Source organism: Pangasianodon hypophthalmus, chromosome 18 (assembly GCF_027358585.1).
Source record: "Pangasianodon hypophthalmus isolate fPanHyp1 chromosome 18, fPanHyp1.pri, whole genome shotgun sequence".
Taxonomy (NCBI): domain Eukaryota; kingdom Metazoa; phylum Chordata; class Actinopteri; order Siluriformes; family Pangasiidae; genus Pangasianodon; species Pangasianodon hypophthalmus.
This window is the reverse complement of record NC_069727.1, coordinates 1,517,089-1,537,288: the sequence shown is the minus strand read 5'-3', so window position 1 is coordinate 1,537,288 and position 20,200 is coordinate 1,517,089. Positions and strand designations below refer to the sequence as shown.

Genomic DNA, 20,200 nt, shown 5'->3' with positions numbered 1-20,200 from the left:
TGAGGTAAATGTTGATATTCCTGATAATTCGGTCTCATTTCCACGGTTATTGAGTGTTTACATTGTCCATATACAAGACTTCAGAACCGCTCACTAGCTAGATAAGTCATAATTTTAGCCATAACATAATGTTCCTGATAATTTTGTCTTAGTTCCACTGTGACTGTGTTTACATCGTCTGTATAAAAGATAGTAGCTCATAGTTATGCGATAGTTAGCTAAATCACCTCAGTCATTAGATAGCTTGTGCTCTGAGTCCATATTCCCCAGCTGCCTAGCAACAGTGTTCTGACAACTTTAACCACTTGTTCGTGTAGCACACTAAAAGAAACAGAACAATTGTATGACAGAGAGAGAGAGAGAGAGGGAGAGAGAGAGAGAGAAAGTATGTGTGTGCGTGTGTGTGTGTTTAATCAGAGAATGGACAGAAGGCTGTGCAATATCAGTATTACATGAGAGTGAGACTGAGATTGCCTAAGAGAAAGATTTAATTAAAAATTGGCAAATAAATTATCATCATCTGAGAGAGAGAGAGAATGAAAGACTCTTTAACCCCTGCTAACTTAAGGGCTACAAGTGCAAATTTGTGCCATCCCAAGTCTACAAAACAACTGTTGCCATCCTGAAGCCTACAAGCTTTTACTCCTGCTATCCTGAGGCTCACAAGTCACAACTGCCACCATCCTGAGGCTCACAAGTCACAATTGCCACCATCCTGAGGCTCATAAGTCCCTACTCCTGCCATCCTGAGGCTCACCAGTCACTACTGCTGCCATCCTGAGACTCATAAGTCACTACTCCTGCCATTCTGAGGCCTACAAGTTATTACTGCTGCCATCCTGAGACCTACAAGCTTCTACTGCTTTCATCCTGCATTTCACAAGTTCTGATTTCTGTCATCCTAACTACAAGCTGTACCTGCTCTTGTTCCTGCCATCTTCAGACTTACAAGTTATTACTCTTGCCATCCTGAATTTCACAAGCTATGTCCATCCTGTGGCTCACAACCTTCTACTCCTGCCATGCAAATCCCACAAGTTCTTGCTTGTCTCCTTTATATACACTAAAAATACACTATGATTCCCAGTAGCAGTCTGAGGTGGATGGACTTCCCCAGCTGAGATATCACCTGGTCTTTTTCCAGTCTTCAGCTGTCCAGTTTGGGTGAGTGTGTGCCCATGATAGCCTCAGATTCCTGTTCTTGGCTGACAGGAGTGGAACCCAACATGGTCTTCTACTGTTGTAGCCCATCTACCTCAAGGTTCAACATGTTGTGCATTCTGAGATGCTTTTCTGCTCACCATGGTTGTATAGAGTGCTTATTGGAGTTACTGTAGCCTTCTCATGAGGCTAAACCAGTCTGGCCATTCTCTTCTGATCTCTCTCATCAACGAGGCGTTTCTGCCCACAGAACTGCTGCTCATCGGATGTTTTTCGTTTATAGCACCTTTCTGTGTAAACTCTAGAGACTGTTATGTGTGAAACTCCCAGGAGAGTTTCTGAAATACTCAAACCAGCCCATCTGACACCAACAACCATGCCACGGTTAAAGTGATTGAGATCACCTAAATTGTTTCCCCAAGCACTTTACCTGAAGCTTCATGATTTTATGCACTGTGCTGCTTCCACATGATTAGCTGATTGGATAATTGCATGAATAAGCAGGGGTACAGGTGTTCCTATTAAAATGATTACTGAGTTTACTGTATATATGCACTGAAATATACATGTCCAGACACTTGGCTTTAATTAAACAGTTTATAATAAATATATATTTTTATAATAAACCATGAAAATAGGCTGTCCTTTTGTTTTTATGTGCACGGATGAGGACGGTTGCTCTGAACATTAGGACTTCACCTGCTGAGAGCAGGAGCCATGTGGAGTTCAAACTATCAACCACACACACACACACACACACACACACACACACACACACACACACACACACCTCATAGACCACGGTGGTGTTGCCATGGAGAAGAGGACCGTAGCAGATGTAAGAGTGTCCGACGACCCAACCCAAATCCGACGCAGCCCACCAGACCTGAAAGAGAGACATGACAGTTTAAAGAGAAAGAATTATTCAGGGTAAGAATGCACAACTGTATGCAAAAAAAAGTGACATGAAAGTGACATATGTTGCACGTTTATCCATAGCTAATTTTTTTTAACTAAAAAAAGCTTCTTAAATCATATACAACAACTAGCAACTAGCCACCATAAATAACCCCTTAATGTGGATATTGTATGGGGAAGTAATACAGAATAGCTTTACATTGCATTGCATTGTACATTGAATAAAAAAAAAACAAACATCTGGTTTATTCCATCTTTGAAAAAAAATCCGAAAATTTGTTGTCAATTTTCCGAAATCATGGAATTTCCAGTCTGTCATCTTCCTTCTAACGATTAATGGGACAAAACCTTGACCTTTAAAGTAGCATGGTACTGAGGCAGATAGAAATGAACGACAGTGTGCGCTGGTTCTCTTTACATGCTACTTCAGCTTACCGTGTGGTACCGATACCCAGACTGTCTTTGTTATGATTACCGAAAAGCACTTTTTGAATAAAATGTTAGACTGTTGTTATTAATGGGGCATCTACAGTATGTGAGCTGCCATATTAAAAAAAAAGAAAAAGTTCAGCAGATCTTGTGACTGAGATATGAACACTATCACACATGACTCACCTCACCAGGGTTCAGACCGTAAATGCTGTACATGGTCCAGTTCAACATCACCGCATAGCCTCCTGTATCCCTCACTACACCCTACAAGGGAATTAGATAGAGAAATATTTGAATGTGCTGTTAGCAAAGAATTACGAACAGCTAGTTCTAATAGATGATTGGCTAAAGCACGTAGCAGAGGTTATGTCTTGCCTACAGCTTTCTCCAGGGTGCAGGAGTTCATTAATACTGAAAATACTCTAACTTCTGCAAGGTTGAACTAAAGCTCTGAGCTGTGTGTGTGTGTGTGTGTGTTTGTGTGTGTGTGTGTTGTACCTTTGGTGTGCCGGTAGTTCCTGAAGTGTACAGGACGTACAAAGGATGATGAGCAGGAACAGACACACAGTCATGAGGACGAGCTGAAGACATTTCCTCGTCCCAGTCCAGGCTCAGCTCAGGGTGTGTGTGCACTTTCTCCTACAGGATACATTCAAACATCAGACATATATATATATATATATATATATATATATATATATATATACATACATATATATACACACACACACACACAGAGTCAGGTCCAGAAGTATTTGGACAGTGACACAATTTGCGTAATTTTGTCTCTGTACATCACCACAATGGATTTGAAATGAAGCAATCAAGATGTGATAGAAGTGTAGATTGAAGGCCTCCTTCACCTGCATCAACACCTCTTTGGACCGTATTTTGAGAGAGTTCCCATGAACAGCTACCAAATGCAAACTCAATGCTTGGAATCAACTCCAGACATTTTATCTCCGTAATTTGTCATGAAATAACGAGGAAACAGGCCACGCCTGGCCATGAAACTGCTAATCAGTCAACTGTCCAACTGCTTTTGAGCCGGAGAAAACAGTTAATGCAATATTTTTGTTAAACTCTACACTTCAGTCACATCTTGAAAATCCACACACACACACACACACACACACATATACTACATACTAGGTACATATTAGGTAACTAGGGAACACGCAGTCCAGGCTTAGCACAGGATGTGTGAGGACTTTCTCCTACAACTAATAAGCTATGGAGAGAAGCCACATAAATGGAGTCCCTCAAGGTTCAGTTCTTGGTCCCCTGTGCTTTATTTGTTATTCTCCGATTCTGTCATCTTTTTTTGGTGACAATCTTATTTTCTACTGTTGAACACTGGGGAACACTAGAGTATGCCACAGGCAATATATTTAAATTTTGCAATGTTGAATGTCCACCTAATTGAAGCCACTTGACTCAGTCTCTATGAGTACCAGTTAAAACAGGCCAGTAACTTCCAGTAGCCATGGGATCTACACAACAGGCTCGAGAGAACAACAAAACCAAATGATACACGGGGAAGTAGGCAACAGTGTAAGCACTGGGGACCAGGAAACACAATGAGAACTAAAGAACTAGGAAGTCAGGGATGACACTGGGATCTAGGAAACAGTGGGAACACACTACAGAGCTAAAGAACTAGTAAGTCAGGGAACTCACTGGGAACTGATAATTAGTGGGAACTAAAGAATTGGAAGTCAGGGAACTCACTGGGAACTGATAATTAGTGGGAACTAAAGAATTGGAAGTCAGGGAACTCACTGGGAACTGATAATTAGTGGGAACTAAAGAATTGGAAGTCAGGGAACTCACTGGGAACTGATAATTAGTGGGAACTAAAGAATTGGAAGTCAGGGAACTCACTGGGAACTGATAATTAGTGGGAACTAAAGAATTGGAAGTCAGGGAACTCACTGGGAACTAGGAAATAGTGGGAACACACTGAAGACCTAAAGAATTAGGAAGTCAAGGAACACACTGGGAACTACTGGATATGATACTGGGTAGTAAGGAGCTTAATGGGAACTAGTGGACATAATGGAAACTAAGGCAGAATTGAAACTAGGGAAGATTGGAAACTAAGGAATACACCCAACAACAGAACACACTAGTGTAGCTTTACTGTGCTGCAGTATATCAGGCGCTAATTTGCACACCTTCTGCAGTATTTTTGTTATTTTTGTATTTAATGTCTTTGTTCTATTAGATTACTGTAAGTGTTCTAGCTTAATAACATGTTTGTTTTATCATTACAGCAGGCCTACATGTTATACCGACATGTTATTTTGTGTTAGTTTGTGTTCACCATTTTATGAAACCCGTTTCTCACAGTAAGCCAGTTCTGTGGCTAAGCACCAGGCCTGTTACTGTGCTGAGTGTGTGAGCTGCCAATGAATGAGCAAGTGTGTTGTTTTAACAATGCCATCTAGTCATGTTTCTTCCTCAACAACGCCACATTATAAAATCAACTGGGTTACCGAAGAAACGGCAGGAACTAGTTAACATTAAGGGACATTTGAAGCTAGCAACTGAAATCGTTTCTTAGAATTTTGTCTCTATTGAAGAATCGCTATTGCTTTACTCCGACGCCTACGCACACAAAACACAGCTTTTTTTTTTTGCCCTCCACCTCCAAAGGAAGTTGCTCTGATAGTTTCCATGACAACACAGGAAGCAGCTGTTTATGTGTTTGTTGTCAGTGGTGTAATTACTGTATAACCTGTTTGATGCTGCATCAACATGTAATCTGCGATTCAACCGAATGAAAATAAAAGTTTAGAGTTCCAAACCCTTGTGCACGTGCGTGTTTGGGGTTTTCGAGAGATACCTGATCTTCCACTAGACTTTGTTCAAATCTGATATTATCCCAAATTACTGAATTTAAGTCACTGGAAAAAATGAAATAAGCATGGAGTGAAAACACAGAGCACAATTTGTTATGAGAAAAGGGAAGGAGGTCGATGCTGATCTGAGGGAGTGCGGAGGTTACGGATGGAGTAGCTGAAATGGGTAGCAGCAGCTGTGTGTGGAATTGAGATTACTCTGAGAGGAACATGGGGTTACACTCAAGAGGGTGGTGTTAATAACAGTGCAGTCTCAGAGCCGAGTAATTTAAATGCAGAATAGACAGACTGTCACTGAGGGAAGATTGAGTTCAATGATTGTGATTTGGTTATTATAGATAACAGACACAGACTTCCATCCAGATCATCCAGAAAGTGGTATGTGTAGTGAATAGATGGAAAAAAAACACTCTTCTGTTATCAGGGTTCAGCAAGATGAAGAATAGAATCAGTGAAATACTCAACTACGCACAAGTGATGGCAAGGAGCGCTGGTTAAAGTAGTAAATGACCCGCTACTCCCCTGTGATCAGTCATGACAGCACAGTAAAGGTGTGAATAAATATTTTATTGTTTAACTCAGGGATTCTCAAACATTTTGCAGCCAAGGACCCCTTTAACTGTACAAATTTATTATGTACATTAAATATATACATATTTATTTTTACAAACTATTTTAAAATATTAGGCACATTATGATGTTAGCTATTTATTGGCACCAGAGAGGGTTTTTTTTTTTTTTTAATTTCTGAATTTTCCATGGAACCCATTTTGTTAAAATTGTCATTAGATTCCAGCTGAAATGATTTATGGTCATAATAACTAAATAACTGAAAATGGCAAGTTGTAATTTCTAACAATGTAAAAAAAAATTAGAAAACTGTGCACCCCTTGGCTCTGTATCCCGGACCCCACTTTGAGAACCAAGGATTTAACTTATTCAAATATGTTAACACTAACTAACTGCAGTCTGATTGATTACAGTGGCATTCTGGACAGGGATTAACTGTATGAGCTATTAGCCTTTACACCCGATCATGGGTTATTGCTTAATTAATAACCCGTTGTCGTGAGCGCTCTGACTGCAGTGCTAGCTGAACAAGTAAAGACTCAGACTAGACTTCACCAGAAATGAAAACCGACAGCTGGGGAAAGCAGACAGACTTAACCCTCTGACCCGAAGAGATCTAGAGAGGTGTATCTGATGATAGTGCAGTAACTCCAACTAAAAGTGGAGCTCCAAGAAGCAGTGATGAACACAAACAGATAAATAACAGCTTACAGAGAAATTCTGCTAGGTGTGACCAAAAATTGTCTGACCAAGTGGAATGAAACGAGTCAGGATGCAATTATAGATTAGCGTCAGGAACACAGAATGAAGAGCACTACTGGAACCAAAAATATTGAAAATGCATAGTGATAGGAAGCAGAAAGAACAGGCAACCAGCACCTTGGCAGGTCAGAGTTAGAGATTTTGAGGATTTGAGGTTATTATAAGACCACAGTCAGCAATTACATTTGCAGTGGCTTAGCATTTTAGCTGTAGAGAGCCATCATCTAGCAGAAAAAAATGTATCAAGGCTCCAAAGCAGAGCAAATATGACCAGAAGGCTGAAATTTTGAAGCCTAACAATATCATAGCCATCCATGGGCAGGAGTTCATCCATAGCAGGCAGTTAGCATCTCCTCCAAACATGATTTACATCCCTATAAGGTTACATGAGCATTAGTTTGAAAAGATGACGTGGCTTTATGCGTTTCAGACAAAGCAGACTGGTAGGATAGTGAGGATCTCCGTAGTGTAGATCTTACAGACTGTGATGGTGTTTTTGGGGTAGTGAGCTTCTCACCATGCCTGGTCGATTGTAGATGAGGACTTTGTGAGGTCTGTGGCTGCTCAGCTCCAGCGCTTTCTCCACCAGAGGAATGTAGTCCACCCTTCGACCCGGCTCGATCCCGAACGACGCCGTAACCAACAATTTGGGCTGGAAAAAGTACTAAGGTTATCTCCAGAGAAGTCAATTAAGCTAAGGGTAAGTGCTCATTTTGTGCAAAGCTAAGCTAACCTTAGCATGATCAATACGGATGGAGAGTTCTTTAGAGGCAAAGCCGCCAAAGATGAGGCTGTGAGGAGCTCCGATTCGGGCGCAGGCTAACATGGTGATCATGGCCTGAGGCACCATGGGCATGTAGATCACCACCATGTCATCTTTCTTCACACCATGCTTTGCCAAAACACCTGCCAGCTTGGACACCTACACAAACACACACACACACACACACCTCTATCATCCCAAAGTGTTCTAATAAACATCCAGCAAAGATTCAATAAAAAAAATACAAGACATAAACATGATAAAATGCTAAAGCGACAACTAAACTCACTGATTAGATCCATCCAAAGGGTTGTGGCAGTTTGATTGACAGCCTTCTGTCTGAGACTCACTGCGACGTCACTCAAGCAGCCACCCAATTATAGAGTTACACAGTAGCTATGCTTGCTACATCAGCCTTGACCTGCTAGGTTACTTTTACTTGCTAAGCTAGCTTTCACTCACTAGGTTAGCTTTCACTAGCTTGGTTAGCTTCCACAAACTAGGTTAGCTTGCGTTCACTAGGTTAGCTTTTGTTTGCAAGGTTAGCTTTACTCACTGGGTCAGATTTTGCTTGCTAGTCTAGCTTTGGCTCGCTAGTTTAGCTTGCGTAAGTTTTAGCTGATATTATCCATAAATTGTCTTTATTACCAAAATTGTCTTTATGCCAAAGTTTATGAAAAAGTAAATATCATGAAAAAGCCAGCAAAACAATGTGATTTTGAATTTATGGCTATTTTTGGATGCTTTTTTAAATCACTTTGTTACTTTTTTTGTTATTTGTGCCACAGATTAAAGACTCTGTGATCCTCAGTCGGAGCTCTGTACAGAGAAATAGAAATGAAAATGATGGTTGGTAATGATGGCGGAGCAGCGCAGTGAGGAGTTACCTGATCCAGCAGCTCTCTGTAACTGATGGTCTGTTTGGAGTGAGTAACAGGACTGTCGTGGATGATGGCTGTCTGATCTCCTCTCCCATCATCAACATGACGATCGACAGCGTTATAGCACATGTTCAGCTCTCCTCCTACAAACCTGGAACACCCACAGTGACACGTGATCTCAAATGATCTGTTCTGTTGTGGTTTTTTACCCATGTGATTAAATCACTTTACATCACAGTGCTGTTGAACGGGCTGTTTGCACAAACGCTTCCATGTTATAACTCTGATGCCAGCGGAGGTATTTTACACCCGGTGTCTGCAGGAGCTCCTGAAAATAACCGTCAGTGATGTTCATCATATATGCAAGAACACTTGCAAAGCTCCTTTTGGCAAGCTGGAGAAACTCTGACTTTTATTGTAAGACTGAAAAAAACAAATGTTAGACATTTGCTGTCTTGCTGTACTGCCGAATTTATACAATGCTACCGGAGACACATGAGGACTGAGTGGAACATTCTGGATTCTGATCGGTCAGAAAGTGTTGATTAAATTTCCATAACAGCTGTAAGGAGCCATTTATTTAAAAATAAATCATCATATTGCCAATCAACCAATCAGTAAAGAAATAAAACTTGCATACATGCGTACCTTCTCTGCAAATTCCACTTGCCATCAGATTACTGCAAGCTCACATTTTGGAATTATACTACTACTATTCTACCACTATTACTACAACTACTACTACTACTACCACTACTACTATACTGCCACTACTACCACTATTACTCCTACTACTACCACTATTAGTACTACTACTACTATACTGCCACTATTACTACTATAGTACCACTATTACTACCACTACTATTACTACCACTACTACTATACCACCACTAATACTACTGCTACTACTATACTACCACAACTACTGCTATTACTATACTACTACTATACCACCACCACCACCACTACTACTACTACCACTATTAGTACTACTACTACTACTACTACAATACTACCACTATTACTACTGCTACTATTATACTTCCACTATTACTATTACTACTACTACTACTATACTACCACTATTTCTACCACTACTATTACTACCACTACTACTATACCACCACCACCACCACTACTACTACTATTACTTCAACTACTACCACTATTACTACTACAACTACTACTACTATACTGCCACTACTAACACTATTAGTACTACTGCTACTATTACTACTACTACTACTATACTGCCACTATTTCTACCACTACTATTACTACCACTACTACTATACCACCACTAATACTACTGCTACTACTATACTACCACAACTACTGCTATTACTATACTACTACTATACCACCACCACTACTACTACTATTACTACAACTACTACCACTATTACTACTACAACTACTACTACTACTATACTGCCAATACTACCACTATTACTACTGCTACTATTACTACTACTACTATACTGCCACTATTACTACTATAGTACCACTATTACTACTACTACTATACTACCACTATTTCTACCACTACTATTACTACCACTACTACTATACCACCACTAATACTACTGCTATTACTATACTACTACTATACCACCACCACCACTACTATTACTATTCTACCACTATTACTACTACAGCTACTAATACTACTACAGCTACTAATACTACAATACTGCCACTATTACTACTACTACTACTACTATTCTGCCATTATTACCACTATTACTGCTACTATAGTACCACTATTAGTACTACTACTACACTACCACTATTATACTACCAATATTACTACTACTACCACTACTACTATACCACCACTAATACTACTGCTACTACAATACTACCACAACTACTACTATTATACTGCTACTATACCACCACCACCACTATTACTACCACTACTACCACTATACTGCCACTATTACCACTAATACTACTACTACTACCACCACCACTATTACTACTACTACTACTATTCTGCCATTATTACCACTATTACTGCTACTATACTACCACTATTACTACTACAATAAGATCTATGACTTTTTATGCCAAAACCTTTTTCAGGTACGGAAAATAAATGTAATTTTCGGTGACTTTTTATGAACTAATGAGGATGTGAGAATGCATTTAGGGAAATTTTTTGTGTTTTTTTAATGGTTCTCTTGGAAAAATAAATAATAAAAAGCAATGGTTATGGCCTTTATTATTATTATTATTATTATTATTATTATGTATTATTCTTAAAAAAAAAAAAAAAAAAGTTACTGCAATGACTATTACTGGTCATAAATAAAAATAAATAAACAAACTGTTTAAAACATCTTCAGCCAGCAGGTTTGCAGTCTGAGAAACAGAAACTTGATGTTTGTTCTGTTATGACTAGCCTAGCCAACTTGATTTTAAATTTAAAATGCCCGGATGTAAAGGAGGCCTCTGATTGGTCCGGCTGGCCGCGTTGCTCTTGGGATGTGTAGTTGGCAAAAACAAACTACAGAAAAGATAGAGTTGTTATTTCTTTATATTTACGAAACATATCGAGAAATGTAAAGATATAAATATATTTTCAGATTAACGCGGCTTGTGAAACGGGTTTAATCGGAGTAACGGTTACAAAAGTCCAACATCCAATCAGAATTTACTTCCGGGTTCCCAACGATGGCGTGATCACGCCCTCTGTTTGTTTACCGAGTCAGACTTTCTGATAACTAGCAGCTGATAAAGTCGGGTTAGCCCTTGTTTTATAAAATTATGCTGTATATTTAGGTTTTTTTTCCCCAGTATGTAGTGGTATAAAATGGTGAATAAAGTTTTTTACCATTTGGGAAACACTTTATCGGTACAGTCCAGTGTTTTAGTCCATGTCTGAAACCAGGTTATATTGTGTGCAGTTTCACTCCAGAAGCGCTCCGGATTCTCTCTAGCTTTCAGAAAAGCTTCATCGTAAACATTCAGGCTCGAAAATACGCGTGGAAAAGAGTTTTTCACAGAGTTGCTGGCTATAATCCTCCTGTGCTGCAGCTGAAGCCCGAGCTGTGATGCATTCCATCGTGCATAAGCACCAGGTGCAGAGAAACTTGCCCACATGAACCTCCTGATCATGGCCATGCTGCTGCTTCCCTCCTGCTCCTTCACACTGCACAGGTACTGCTGAAAGATCCTGCTCTGAAGTGGCCGCATGTTCATCAGGGAGTCTGGTGGCTCTTGCAGGTGAAGGTCATTTAGTCCCACAGCTGAGCAGGAGAAAGTGGGTTAATGGGGAATATGGCTGATGTGGAACAGTACATAAGGAGACATCCAGAGGCCACTGTGAGAAAAACTTCACCATGAACTCTGAACTGGATATAAAACCACACACACACACACACACACATATACACACTCAAAAGTTTTATGAGCTGTCTGTACAGGTTTATTGGCTTTCCACTGAAAGTATGAAATAAAACCAATTTAACAACACACTATAAAATAAACAGAAAATAAACAGCTTTTATAAATACTTGGTGTTTTCTGTATTATTCCTCTCACTGATTTGACACACGTTTTGGATTTGCCATACGGTTCCTCGTCTCAGAATTTATTCCTAGTGATCGCTGACTGATCCCGAGCCGGTCTCGCTGACGTCAGCTGGCTCATAAGCGAGGAGTAAAACAGGTGTGATGGAGTCGAGTTACTGTCACCACCACGCCAAAGTTCAGCAGCTCAGACAGTAGTGCAGCCGCAAAGCACAGGTTTATATTAACGCTGACGTTATCGTTTCTGTCGTTTCTATAGCAACAGCTCATTCGCAGGGACTTGTATAGCGGACGCTCCACGGAAACGGATTAAAGCTTGTGCAATCATTTTCTGTAAGGAGAAATATGTTTCTTTAACATTTATGGAAGGAGTCTCCAGTGTCAGCGCTTTGTAACAGAGGAGTTTACACTTCTTTGTGGTTTCTTGTTAACATGAAAAGCTGTGTGTTTTTTTTTTTCTCTTATTAACTTCAAGAGAGAGAATAAAGAGAGGCTAGTGAGGGAATGAGTGTTTATAGCTGCTATAACGTAAGTGACAACAGGACGTAACTTTTCTCTCAGATGTTCCACAGCATTAAATGTAACTATAAACAGATAAAAGTTCTTTAATAAATGCAAAATTGTAACCGTTGTCCAGTTGCTGTGGTATAAGAGGAATAAAACACTTGCTGTCAGGGTGGAAACAGTAACTCCGCTTCAACACACCACCTCATCTCTTACTATTTTATTAAAATAGCAGCACACACATCTGAAGTTCAGGACTGAAGCGAGGCTGCTGATTGGACGGCTGCTGTTGTGACATCACCAGCCGTCAGTGTGAATTGAAATTGAAACACACACTGCGTCAGTGTGTTTCAGTGAGAAAGATTCACACTTTAATCTGAAACACTTTAAAGTGTATAAAGTAAAACACACCCCGCTGACAGAGTGCAGTCTCTGTACCTTCACCACCTCACAGTGACCTCAGGACAGAGAAGAGGAGAAGATTGTTGAGTTGTGAGTGTTTAAGCACTTTCCTGTGTGTTTATCTCCGTTACCCCCCTCTGTGCTGACTCCACACACACACACACACACACACACACACACACACACACACACGCACATGCCCCGACTTCCCCCCTGCTGCCTACGCAGTGTTCGGAGCTGTTCATCACTCTGCGCCTGGTCAGTTATGGATGCTGTGATTGACAGATTGCTGCTGCAGCCTGATCGCCTGCGTCAGCGTTAAACTTAACGAGGCTGAATGAGATAAACGCCGTGTGGGGTGTGATGCACGGCGCTGATTTACTCACGGGAGCGCTGCTGTAGACAGAATTTACACAAACATCATCGTCTCACACGTTCACACTTTTCACAACTTCTCACTTGTTTTGCAAAGTAAAATATCTTTCTCTACCTCAGTTTCTAATAAACTCACTGCAGAGGCTCGGAGAACTCAGTGATGTAATCTGTTGGTTTGTGGGCGGAGCTAAAGCTGTATATGGTAATTTAGGAGGAGGAGATAGACATGTTTAAGGTGACATGTTAATTGGATTCGGAGCTTGTCCTACTGCAGTCTGAGTGATTAGATGCAGTGTTAGGCCTGTTGAGGTTGGATTATAATTTGGGGCGGAGCTCCATCTACTGAATTTACATTTAATTTGGGGGTGGAGTAGTCTCATTTTAATTAGTGACAGGCTTTTTGAGGGTGACATTTTGATCTGGGGCGGGGCTAAACCTATTAAATGTGACAGTTTGATCTGGGGGTAGGGCTAAACCTATTAAAGATGACATTTTGATTTGTGGGTGGGGCTAAACCTAATTAAAGGCGACAATTTGATTTGGGGGTGGGGCTAAAACTCTTAAAGGAGACATTTTGATTTGTAGCAGGCCTAAACCTATTAAAGGTGACATTTTGATTTGGGGCGGGGCTAAACCTATAAAAGGTGACATTTCGATCTGGGGGTGTGGCTCACCTATTAAAGGTGATATTTTGATTTATGGGCAGGGCTAAACCTATTAAAGGTGACATTTCAATCTGGGGGTGGGGCTAAACTATTAAAGGTGATATTTTGATTTATGGGCAGGGCTAAACTATTAAAGGTGACATTTCAATCTGGGGGTGGGGCTAAACTATTAAAGGTGATATTTTGATTTGGGGGCGGGGCTAAACTATTAACGGTGCCATAATAATGTCCGTCCATTCTGCCTCATTGTATCTCTCCTCTCTCTCTTTTCAGTTTTTCTCCACCTGTCTTCTCTCGCTGTGTAACAGTGCAGATGGTGTTTGGCAGTGTGAGGATATTTCTGTCACTCATTCTGCGTGTGTGTATGTGTGTGTGTATGTGTGTGTGTGTGTGTGTGTGTGCTCTCCATCACGAGGAGCTCACTGCTTTAGCGCTGTATGGAATCTAAAGCAGGAACAGTGCTGTGTGATGTGATGAGTGTACATGTAAAGCTGATGATCACACTGACGAGGTGATTAATGAGAAAATCATTTAAATGCAAAAACCTGCTAAACTCTACAGAGGCCAAAAGTTCATTCTGTTTATAAAGTTCATTCTGTCAGCAGCGTCTGTTAAACACCACCAGCTGTTTGTGGAGAGATTTACAGCTGCTGCTGTCTCATTCTACAGACAAAAGACCTGAGAATCAAACCACAGCCTTGTTTCTGAAGGTGTTGATTAATTTTCTATAACAGCAGCTCTGACAGTAGTGCAGCTGCAAATCACAGGTTTATATTAATGTGCTTGTCATAATAGATTATCGTTTCTATAGTAACAGCTTATTCATGGGGACTTGTACAGCGGATGCAACACATAAACAGATTTTAAAAAAAAAGATAGATGTGCTGAAGTTTTCATAAAGTAAGGAGATGTTTATTTAACCTTTATGGAAGGAGTCTCCAGTGTCAGAACTTTATAACAGTCAGAGGTAAAGCAGTAACTTTTAGTAAGTTTTCTGACACTGGAAAGTCTTCAACACACACACACACACACACAGTCACACTTGTCACGAAGTAGATGGTGTGTGCAGCAGCAGCCCTGAGGAAGGAGGAATGAACAGAATCAGGCTGTCAGTCTACCTGAGCTGTCTGTTTATCAGCTACTCCAAGTTTCTACACACTCACTGAACAACACACCACTTCTCCAAAACTTCACACACAAAGAACCACATTTCTATACAGTAATATTAAATACAACGGCTCGTCTGAGGTTCTATTTGTACTGAGACAAAGATATGACAGGGTATAACCTTAATAGACTATAAATAGAAAATAACAGAATATACACACAAATAACCTCAGGTGACAAGGAAAAAACACTTTTTCCCAAAAAATAAACCAACACTTAGACACCTGGTGGAAAAAATAAGTACACTATAATTCAGTAACATGTAGAACCACCTTTAGACCCATAACTTGAAGTAATTTTTTTTCTGTAGGAGTTTATCAGTCTCTTGCATTGTTTTGGAGAAATTTTGGCCCACTCTTCTTAACAACATCTCTTATGACCCCACCACCTTGATATTTTTTTCTAATTTTGGCCATTCAGATGTTGATTTGCTGGTGTGCTTGGGATCACTGTCCTGTTGCATGACCCAATTTCAGCCCAGCTTAAGCTGCTGGACAGATGGCCTCACATTTGTCTCAAGAATATTCTGGTATAAAGTGGAGTTCATTGTTGCCTCATTGACTGCAAGTTTCCCAGGTCCTGTGGCTGCAAAACAAGCCCAATTCATCACCCCTCCACCATCATGCTTCACAGTTGACATAAGATGTTTGTGATGATACTCTGTGTTCAGTTTTCACCAAACACTGTGCTGTGCATGATGACCAAACATCTCCACCTTGGTCTCATCAGTCCAAAGGATATTGTTCCAGAACTTATGTGGTTTGTTCAGATGCAATTTTACAAACCTAAGTCGTGCTCCATGTTCTTTTTGGAGAGAAGAAGCTTTTTCCTAGCCAGCCTTCCATGAAAGCCATACTTGGTCAGTTTTTTTGATTGTGCTATCATGAACATAAACATTTAATGTGCTTACAGAAGCCTGTAGGTCACATGATGTCGCTCTTCACATGATGTTGGTTTTTCTTTATATCTCTGAGCATTAAATGCTCTGGACTTAGACTGAATTTGCTGAGATGCTCACTCCTGGGAAGATCGACTCCAACTCTCCAACTGTCTTGAAGGCTCTCCATCTGTAAATAATCCTTCTCACTGTGGAATGGTGAATTTCAAATTGGATGGAGATGGCCTTATAACCCTTCCCAGATCGCTTCTCTGAGCTTATGGCTGATGTCCTTTCTTCTTGTCATGATGTAGACCTGAGAGCTCCAGAACACCAAACTAGTCACACTTCCTCATGATTAACTAATCTTGTGCATTTCACTAGCAACACCTGGCTGCTAATTACTCTGTTAATGATTGTGGACGTAGGAAGGGTGTTCTTATTTTTTTCCCACCTGGTTTCTAAATGTTGGTTGTCGCCTGTGGTTGTTTGTTTGTTTCTAGAAGTTGGTGAGGACTACACAATTGTTATTTAGGCCCTGATAAACAACAACAGAGAATTGAATGAGGGTGTACTTTCTTTTTTCCATCACTCTCTAAGGGAAAAAGAACAAAATGAAATTGAAGACAGTAGAAGAGAATGAAATTGTACACAACAAAATATGATGTATTAAAAAACAATAGAATAGAAATGATAGTTTGTAATCCCTGTTAGCTGGATTAGCAGTGGATGCTAAGTGTAATTATGGTGTAATTAAATGATACTGAGTTTTTTTCTTAATAATTCAGCAACACATCTGAAGGAAGTGCTAACATTCTCAATAATCCTGTTTCTGCTGTCACTGAGTCTTTACATTGTCCTTATAAGACTTAACAGCTACATGCTAACTAGCTAAATCATAATCTTAGCCACACAGTGTCTTTCTTAGTAACATTCCAGCACGTGTTAGAGAAATGCTGATGTTCCTGATAGTTCTAAAAACAAAGTTCTGTCTTGTTTTTGTCACCAGTCTTTTATTTTTTCTGTAGATTAAACATGCTAATCACATGCTAGCAAGAAAAAAAAATTAGCTTTATTACAAAATAAACCTAAATTGTTACCTAGAAACAATGTTCACCATTTGAACAGGATTTTATATACAAACTGCATTTTTCTCCCTTTATGTCTATATATCACTCTCTATCTTTCCATGTCAATCCTTTTCATTTTTTTTTTATTATATATCTTCTTTTTTTTGGGTTACAAAGTATGTGAATATGAAAGTTTTATAGAATGTGACATTGATCATATTAAAGCCTGTCCACCTCCGTCTCATATCTCCTCCTCTTTCTTTCTCTCTCTGTCTCTCTCTCTCCCTCAGGCTGTCTGCATCCCCACATTTGATCTCTTTCATTTTCTATCGCTCACTTTCTGCTTGTGCATTCATCCATCCATTCCCCACTTCTCTTTTAATCCCACTCCGTTTTTAAAAGCAAAGATGTTTTCCAGACATAATCTCTCCATGGCCTCATTCCCTTAACTAGCACACCACATCTGTCCATTGAGAGAGAGAGAGAGAGAGAGAGAGAGAGAGAGAGAGTGAGAGATATCATGCCCGTTCACCACTACAGCAGTGTACACCCAGAATAAAATAGGATAGAGTGGAATAAAAGAATGAAATAGGACATAGCTGAATAGAATAAAACTTTAACGATAGATTGCAATGTAACTAATATAATAAATTAGAACCAAGTTGTCAAATTAGAATATAATGAAACAATATTGCATGAAAAAGAGTGCAGTTCTACTGAATATCGGATATATCGCTTTTATACGACAATTCCGTTAACAAGAAATTAATATCGAGTAACTGACATTATCAGACACAATATGGCCAAATGTTCTGTTTATTTTTGCTCTGCTAGCAAAAATAGATCCAGAAGAAGCCACACTCATGTTATAGCATGTCGGCTAGCTGGCTAGCTATCTCACAATGATTTGTACATTCTCGTTAAAGATGCTTCCGGTGAAATTGGCTTCCCTTCTTCCTTTTCATCCTGAGCTTTCATATTTTAACTCAAAAGTTATATTCCTGAAAAGCATCGTTTGCCATGTCCGATGATGACATCACTAATATTACCATAGTAACCATTTCAAACGTTACTGTAAAGTAAATGTAAAGTGGAGTGATACACAGTGAAACACAATGAACCGTCCCAGTGAAGTTATAATAAATATAAACACTCTTGGAACACCGCTCGACCAATCGGATTAGTGAACTGGATCTAACTGTTGTATAAGTAAATATATTAAAGGACAATAGAATTGAATTCATTTGAATAAAAGAGAACACAATAGCGTGGAATAGAATGCAATGCAATATTTTATATATTATACTAGACTGCTATTAGATTTGTCCAAATTATTCCACCTTATGGCAGATTTTGCATCATGCTCTTAGGGTTGCATCAGCGTCTGGAGCATCAGCCGCTCTGTCTGTAATCACAGGAAGTAAAATCCCAGAGTTACAGGACCTCTACTGTCACACTGCCTGAGGAAGACACCAGACTGCAGATGCTAGCACACAATCCGTTTGCCAGGCTGATATCTGACAGAGAACACCAGGGCATCCAGTCAAGACTAACCAATTAAAGACTAGTTTTTTCCTGCAGACTATCAGGTTAATGAAAAATTCATAGTTCATTACCAACACCACTTTCAGTACTACAGTATTTATTAATGCACTGCAGAGTTGTATTGTTAGCTACTTGGGTTTTCTCTCTGTGCTGTTTTCTGTTTAGTTTTGAAGTGTTTAATCAGCAGACCCGAATCTTGCTACAAGTATTTGCATATGATCAATAAAAGACCCCATTACAATGATCGTTCAGAACCTTTTGGTTTATAAAGTGTTGTAGCTGCTTTCCATCACCAAAAAGAACCAGACGGTGTCCCTCAGATCACTTCAGTTCTTTACACCAGAAGCTCCAGTTTTAGCTGCTTTCTCAACCAGAAATCTAGAAGGTGTTTAACATTAATAGCTCTAGTATGTAACTTGAGTAGACTCTATTTATTTTTGCATTAGAAGCTCCAGGAAATTTCCCCAGCAGAAGCTTGAGTAGTTGTTTGCTTTCTCCAGCAGACAAAGCTAGAAGGTGTTTAACATTAGCAGGAGCTCCAGTAGTTAGTCTCTCTCTCCAGCAGGAGCTCCAGTAGTTAGTTGCTCTCTCCAGCAGGAGCTCCAGTAGTTAGTCTCTCTCTCCAGCAGGAGCTCCAGTAGTTAGTTGCTCTCTCCAGCAGGAGCTCCAGTAGTTAGTTGTTTTCTCCAGCAGGAGCTCCAGTAGTTAGTTGTTTTCTCCAGCAGGAGCTCCAGTAGTTAGTTGTTTTCTCCAGCAGGAGCTCCAGTAGTTAGTCGCTCTCTCCAGCAGGAGCTCCAGTCGTTAGTCTCTCTCTCCAGCAGGAGCTCCAGTAGTTAGTCTCTCTCTCTCTCCAGCAGGAGCTCCAGTAGTTAGTCTCTCTCTCCAGCAGGAGCTCCAGTAGTTAGTCTTTCTCTCCAGCAGGTGCTCCAGTAGTTAGTCTCTCTCTCTCTCCAGCAGAAGCTCCAGTAGTTAGTCTTTCTCTCCAGCAGGTGCTCCAGTAGTTAGTCTCTCTCTCCAGCAGGAGCTCCAGTAGTTAGTCTTTCTCTCCAGCAGGTGCTCCAGTAGTTAGTCTCTCTCTCCAGCAGGAGCTCCAGTAGTTAGTCTCTCTCTCCAGCAGGAGCTCCAGTAGTTAGTCTCTCTCTCTCTCCAGCAGAAGCTGCAGTAGTTAGTCTCTCTCTCCAGCAGGAGCTCCAGTAGTTAGTCTCTCTCTCCAGCAGGAGCTCCAGTAGTTAGTCTCTCTCTCTCTCCAGCAGGAGCTCCAGTAGTTAGTCTCTCTCTCTCTCCAGCAGAAGCTGCAGTAGTTAGTCTCTCTCTCCAGCAGGAGCTCCAGTAGTTAGTCTCTCTCTCTCTCCAGCAGAAGCTCCAGTAGTTAGTTGTTTTCTCCAGCAGGAGCTCCAGTCGGCGCTTTTCCCGGTATCAGTAGCCCCCTCCAGCTTTTCCTCCTCACTCCCAGCTCCAGCTCCGTCATGGCGACAGTAGTGCAGCCTCTCAGCCTGGAACGAGGTGAGTAACGGGGGGAATCGCGCTTTCGGCTCGGGATTGTCGGGTCTGTGCTGTGGAGGCTTTCCACCCTGCACTGTGGCGGATCTGTAAAGCCAATCGGTTCGGCATTAGTTCGGGATTTGGGAATGATTTTCTCCGGTCGTGTGGAATCTCGCGTCGGGATATGTGTGTGTGTGTGTGTGTGTGTGTGTGGGAATAAAAT

The 20,200-nt window shown here is 40.5% G+C and overlaps 2 protein-coding genes across 6 annotated transcripts in view; one reads left to right on the top strand and one right to left on the bottom strand.

Moving 5' to 3' along the window:
- Window positions 1-11,674, bottom strand: part of acss3 (acyl-CoA synthetase short chain family member 3) — a 24,913-nt gene extending 13,239 nt beyond the window's left edge. Inside the window, exons 1-7 of one of the 2 annotated variants that reach the window (XM_053241622.1) lie at window positions 11,194-11,674; window positions 8,358-8,502; window positions 7,441-7,629; window positions 7,225-7,359; window positions 3,010-3,150; window positions 2,695-2,775; window positions 1,952-2,047 (exon numbers count right to left, since the gene is read on the bottom strand). In XM_053241622.1, the coding sequence (XP_053097597.1) occupies window positions 1,952-2,047; window positions 2,695-2,775; window positions 3,010-3,150; window positions 7,225-7,359; window positions 7,441-7,629; window positions 8,358-8,502; window positions 11,194-11,561 (1,155 nt within the window). In that variant the 5' untranslated portion in view covers window positions 11,562-11,674. The remainder of the gene's footprint in view (window positions 1-1,951; window positions 2,048-2,694; window positions 2,776-3,009; window positions 3,151-7,224; window positions 7,360-7,440; window positions 7,630-8,357; window positions 8,503-11,193) is intronic. The other variant, XM_026909969.3, reaches the window with a different exon arrangement.
- An 8,014-nt stretch (window positions 11,675-19,688) lies between these two features.
- Window positions 19,689-20,200, top strand: part of lin7a (lin-7 homolog A (C. elegans)) — a 43,137-nt gene continuing 42,625 nt past the window's right edge. Inside the window, exon 1 of one of the 4 annotated variants that reach the window (XM_053241673.1) lies at window positions 19,689-19,998. In XM_053241673.1, coding sequence (XP_053097648.1) covers window positions 19,962-19,998 — 37 coding nt within the window. In that variant the 5' untranslated portion in view covers window positions 19,689-19,961. The remainder of the gene's footprint in view (window positions 19,999-20,200) is intronic. The other 3 variants (XM_034313336.2, XR_004579995.2, XM_034313337.2) reach the window with 3 other exon arrangements.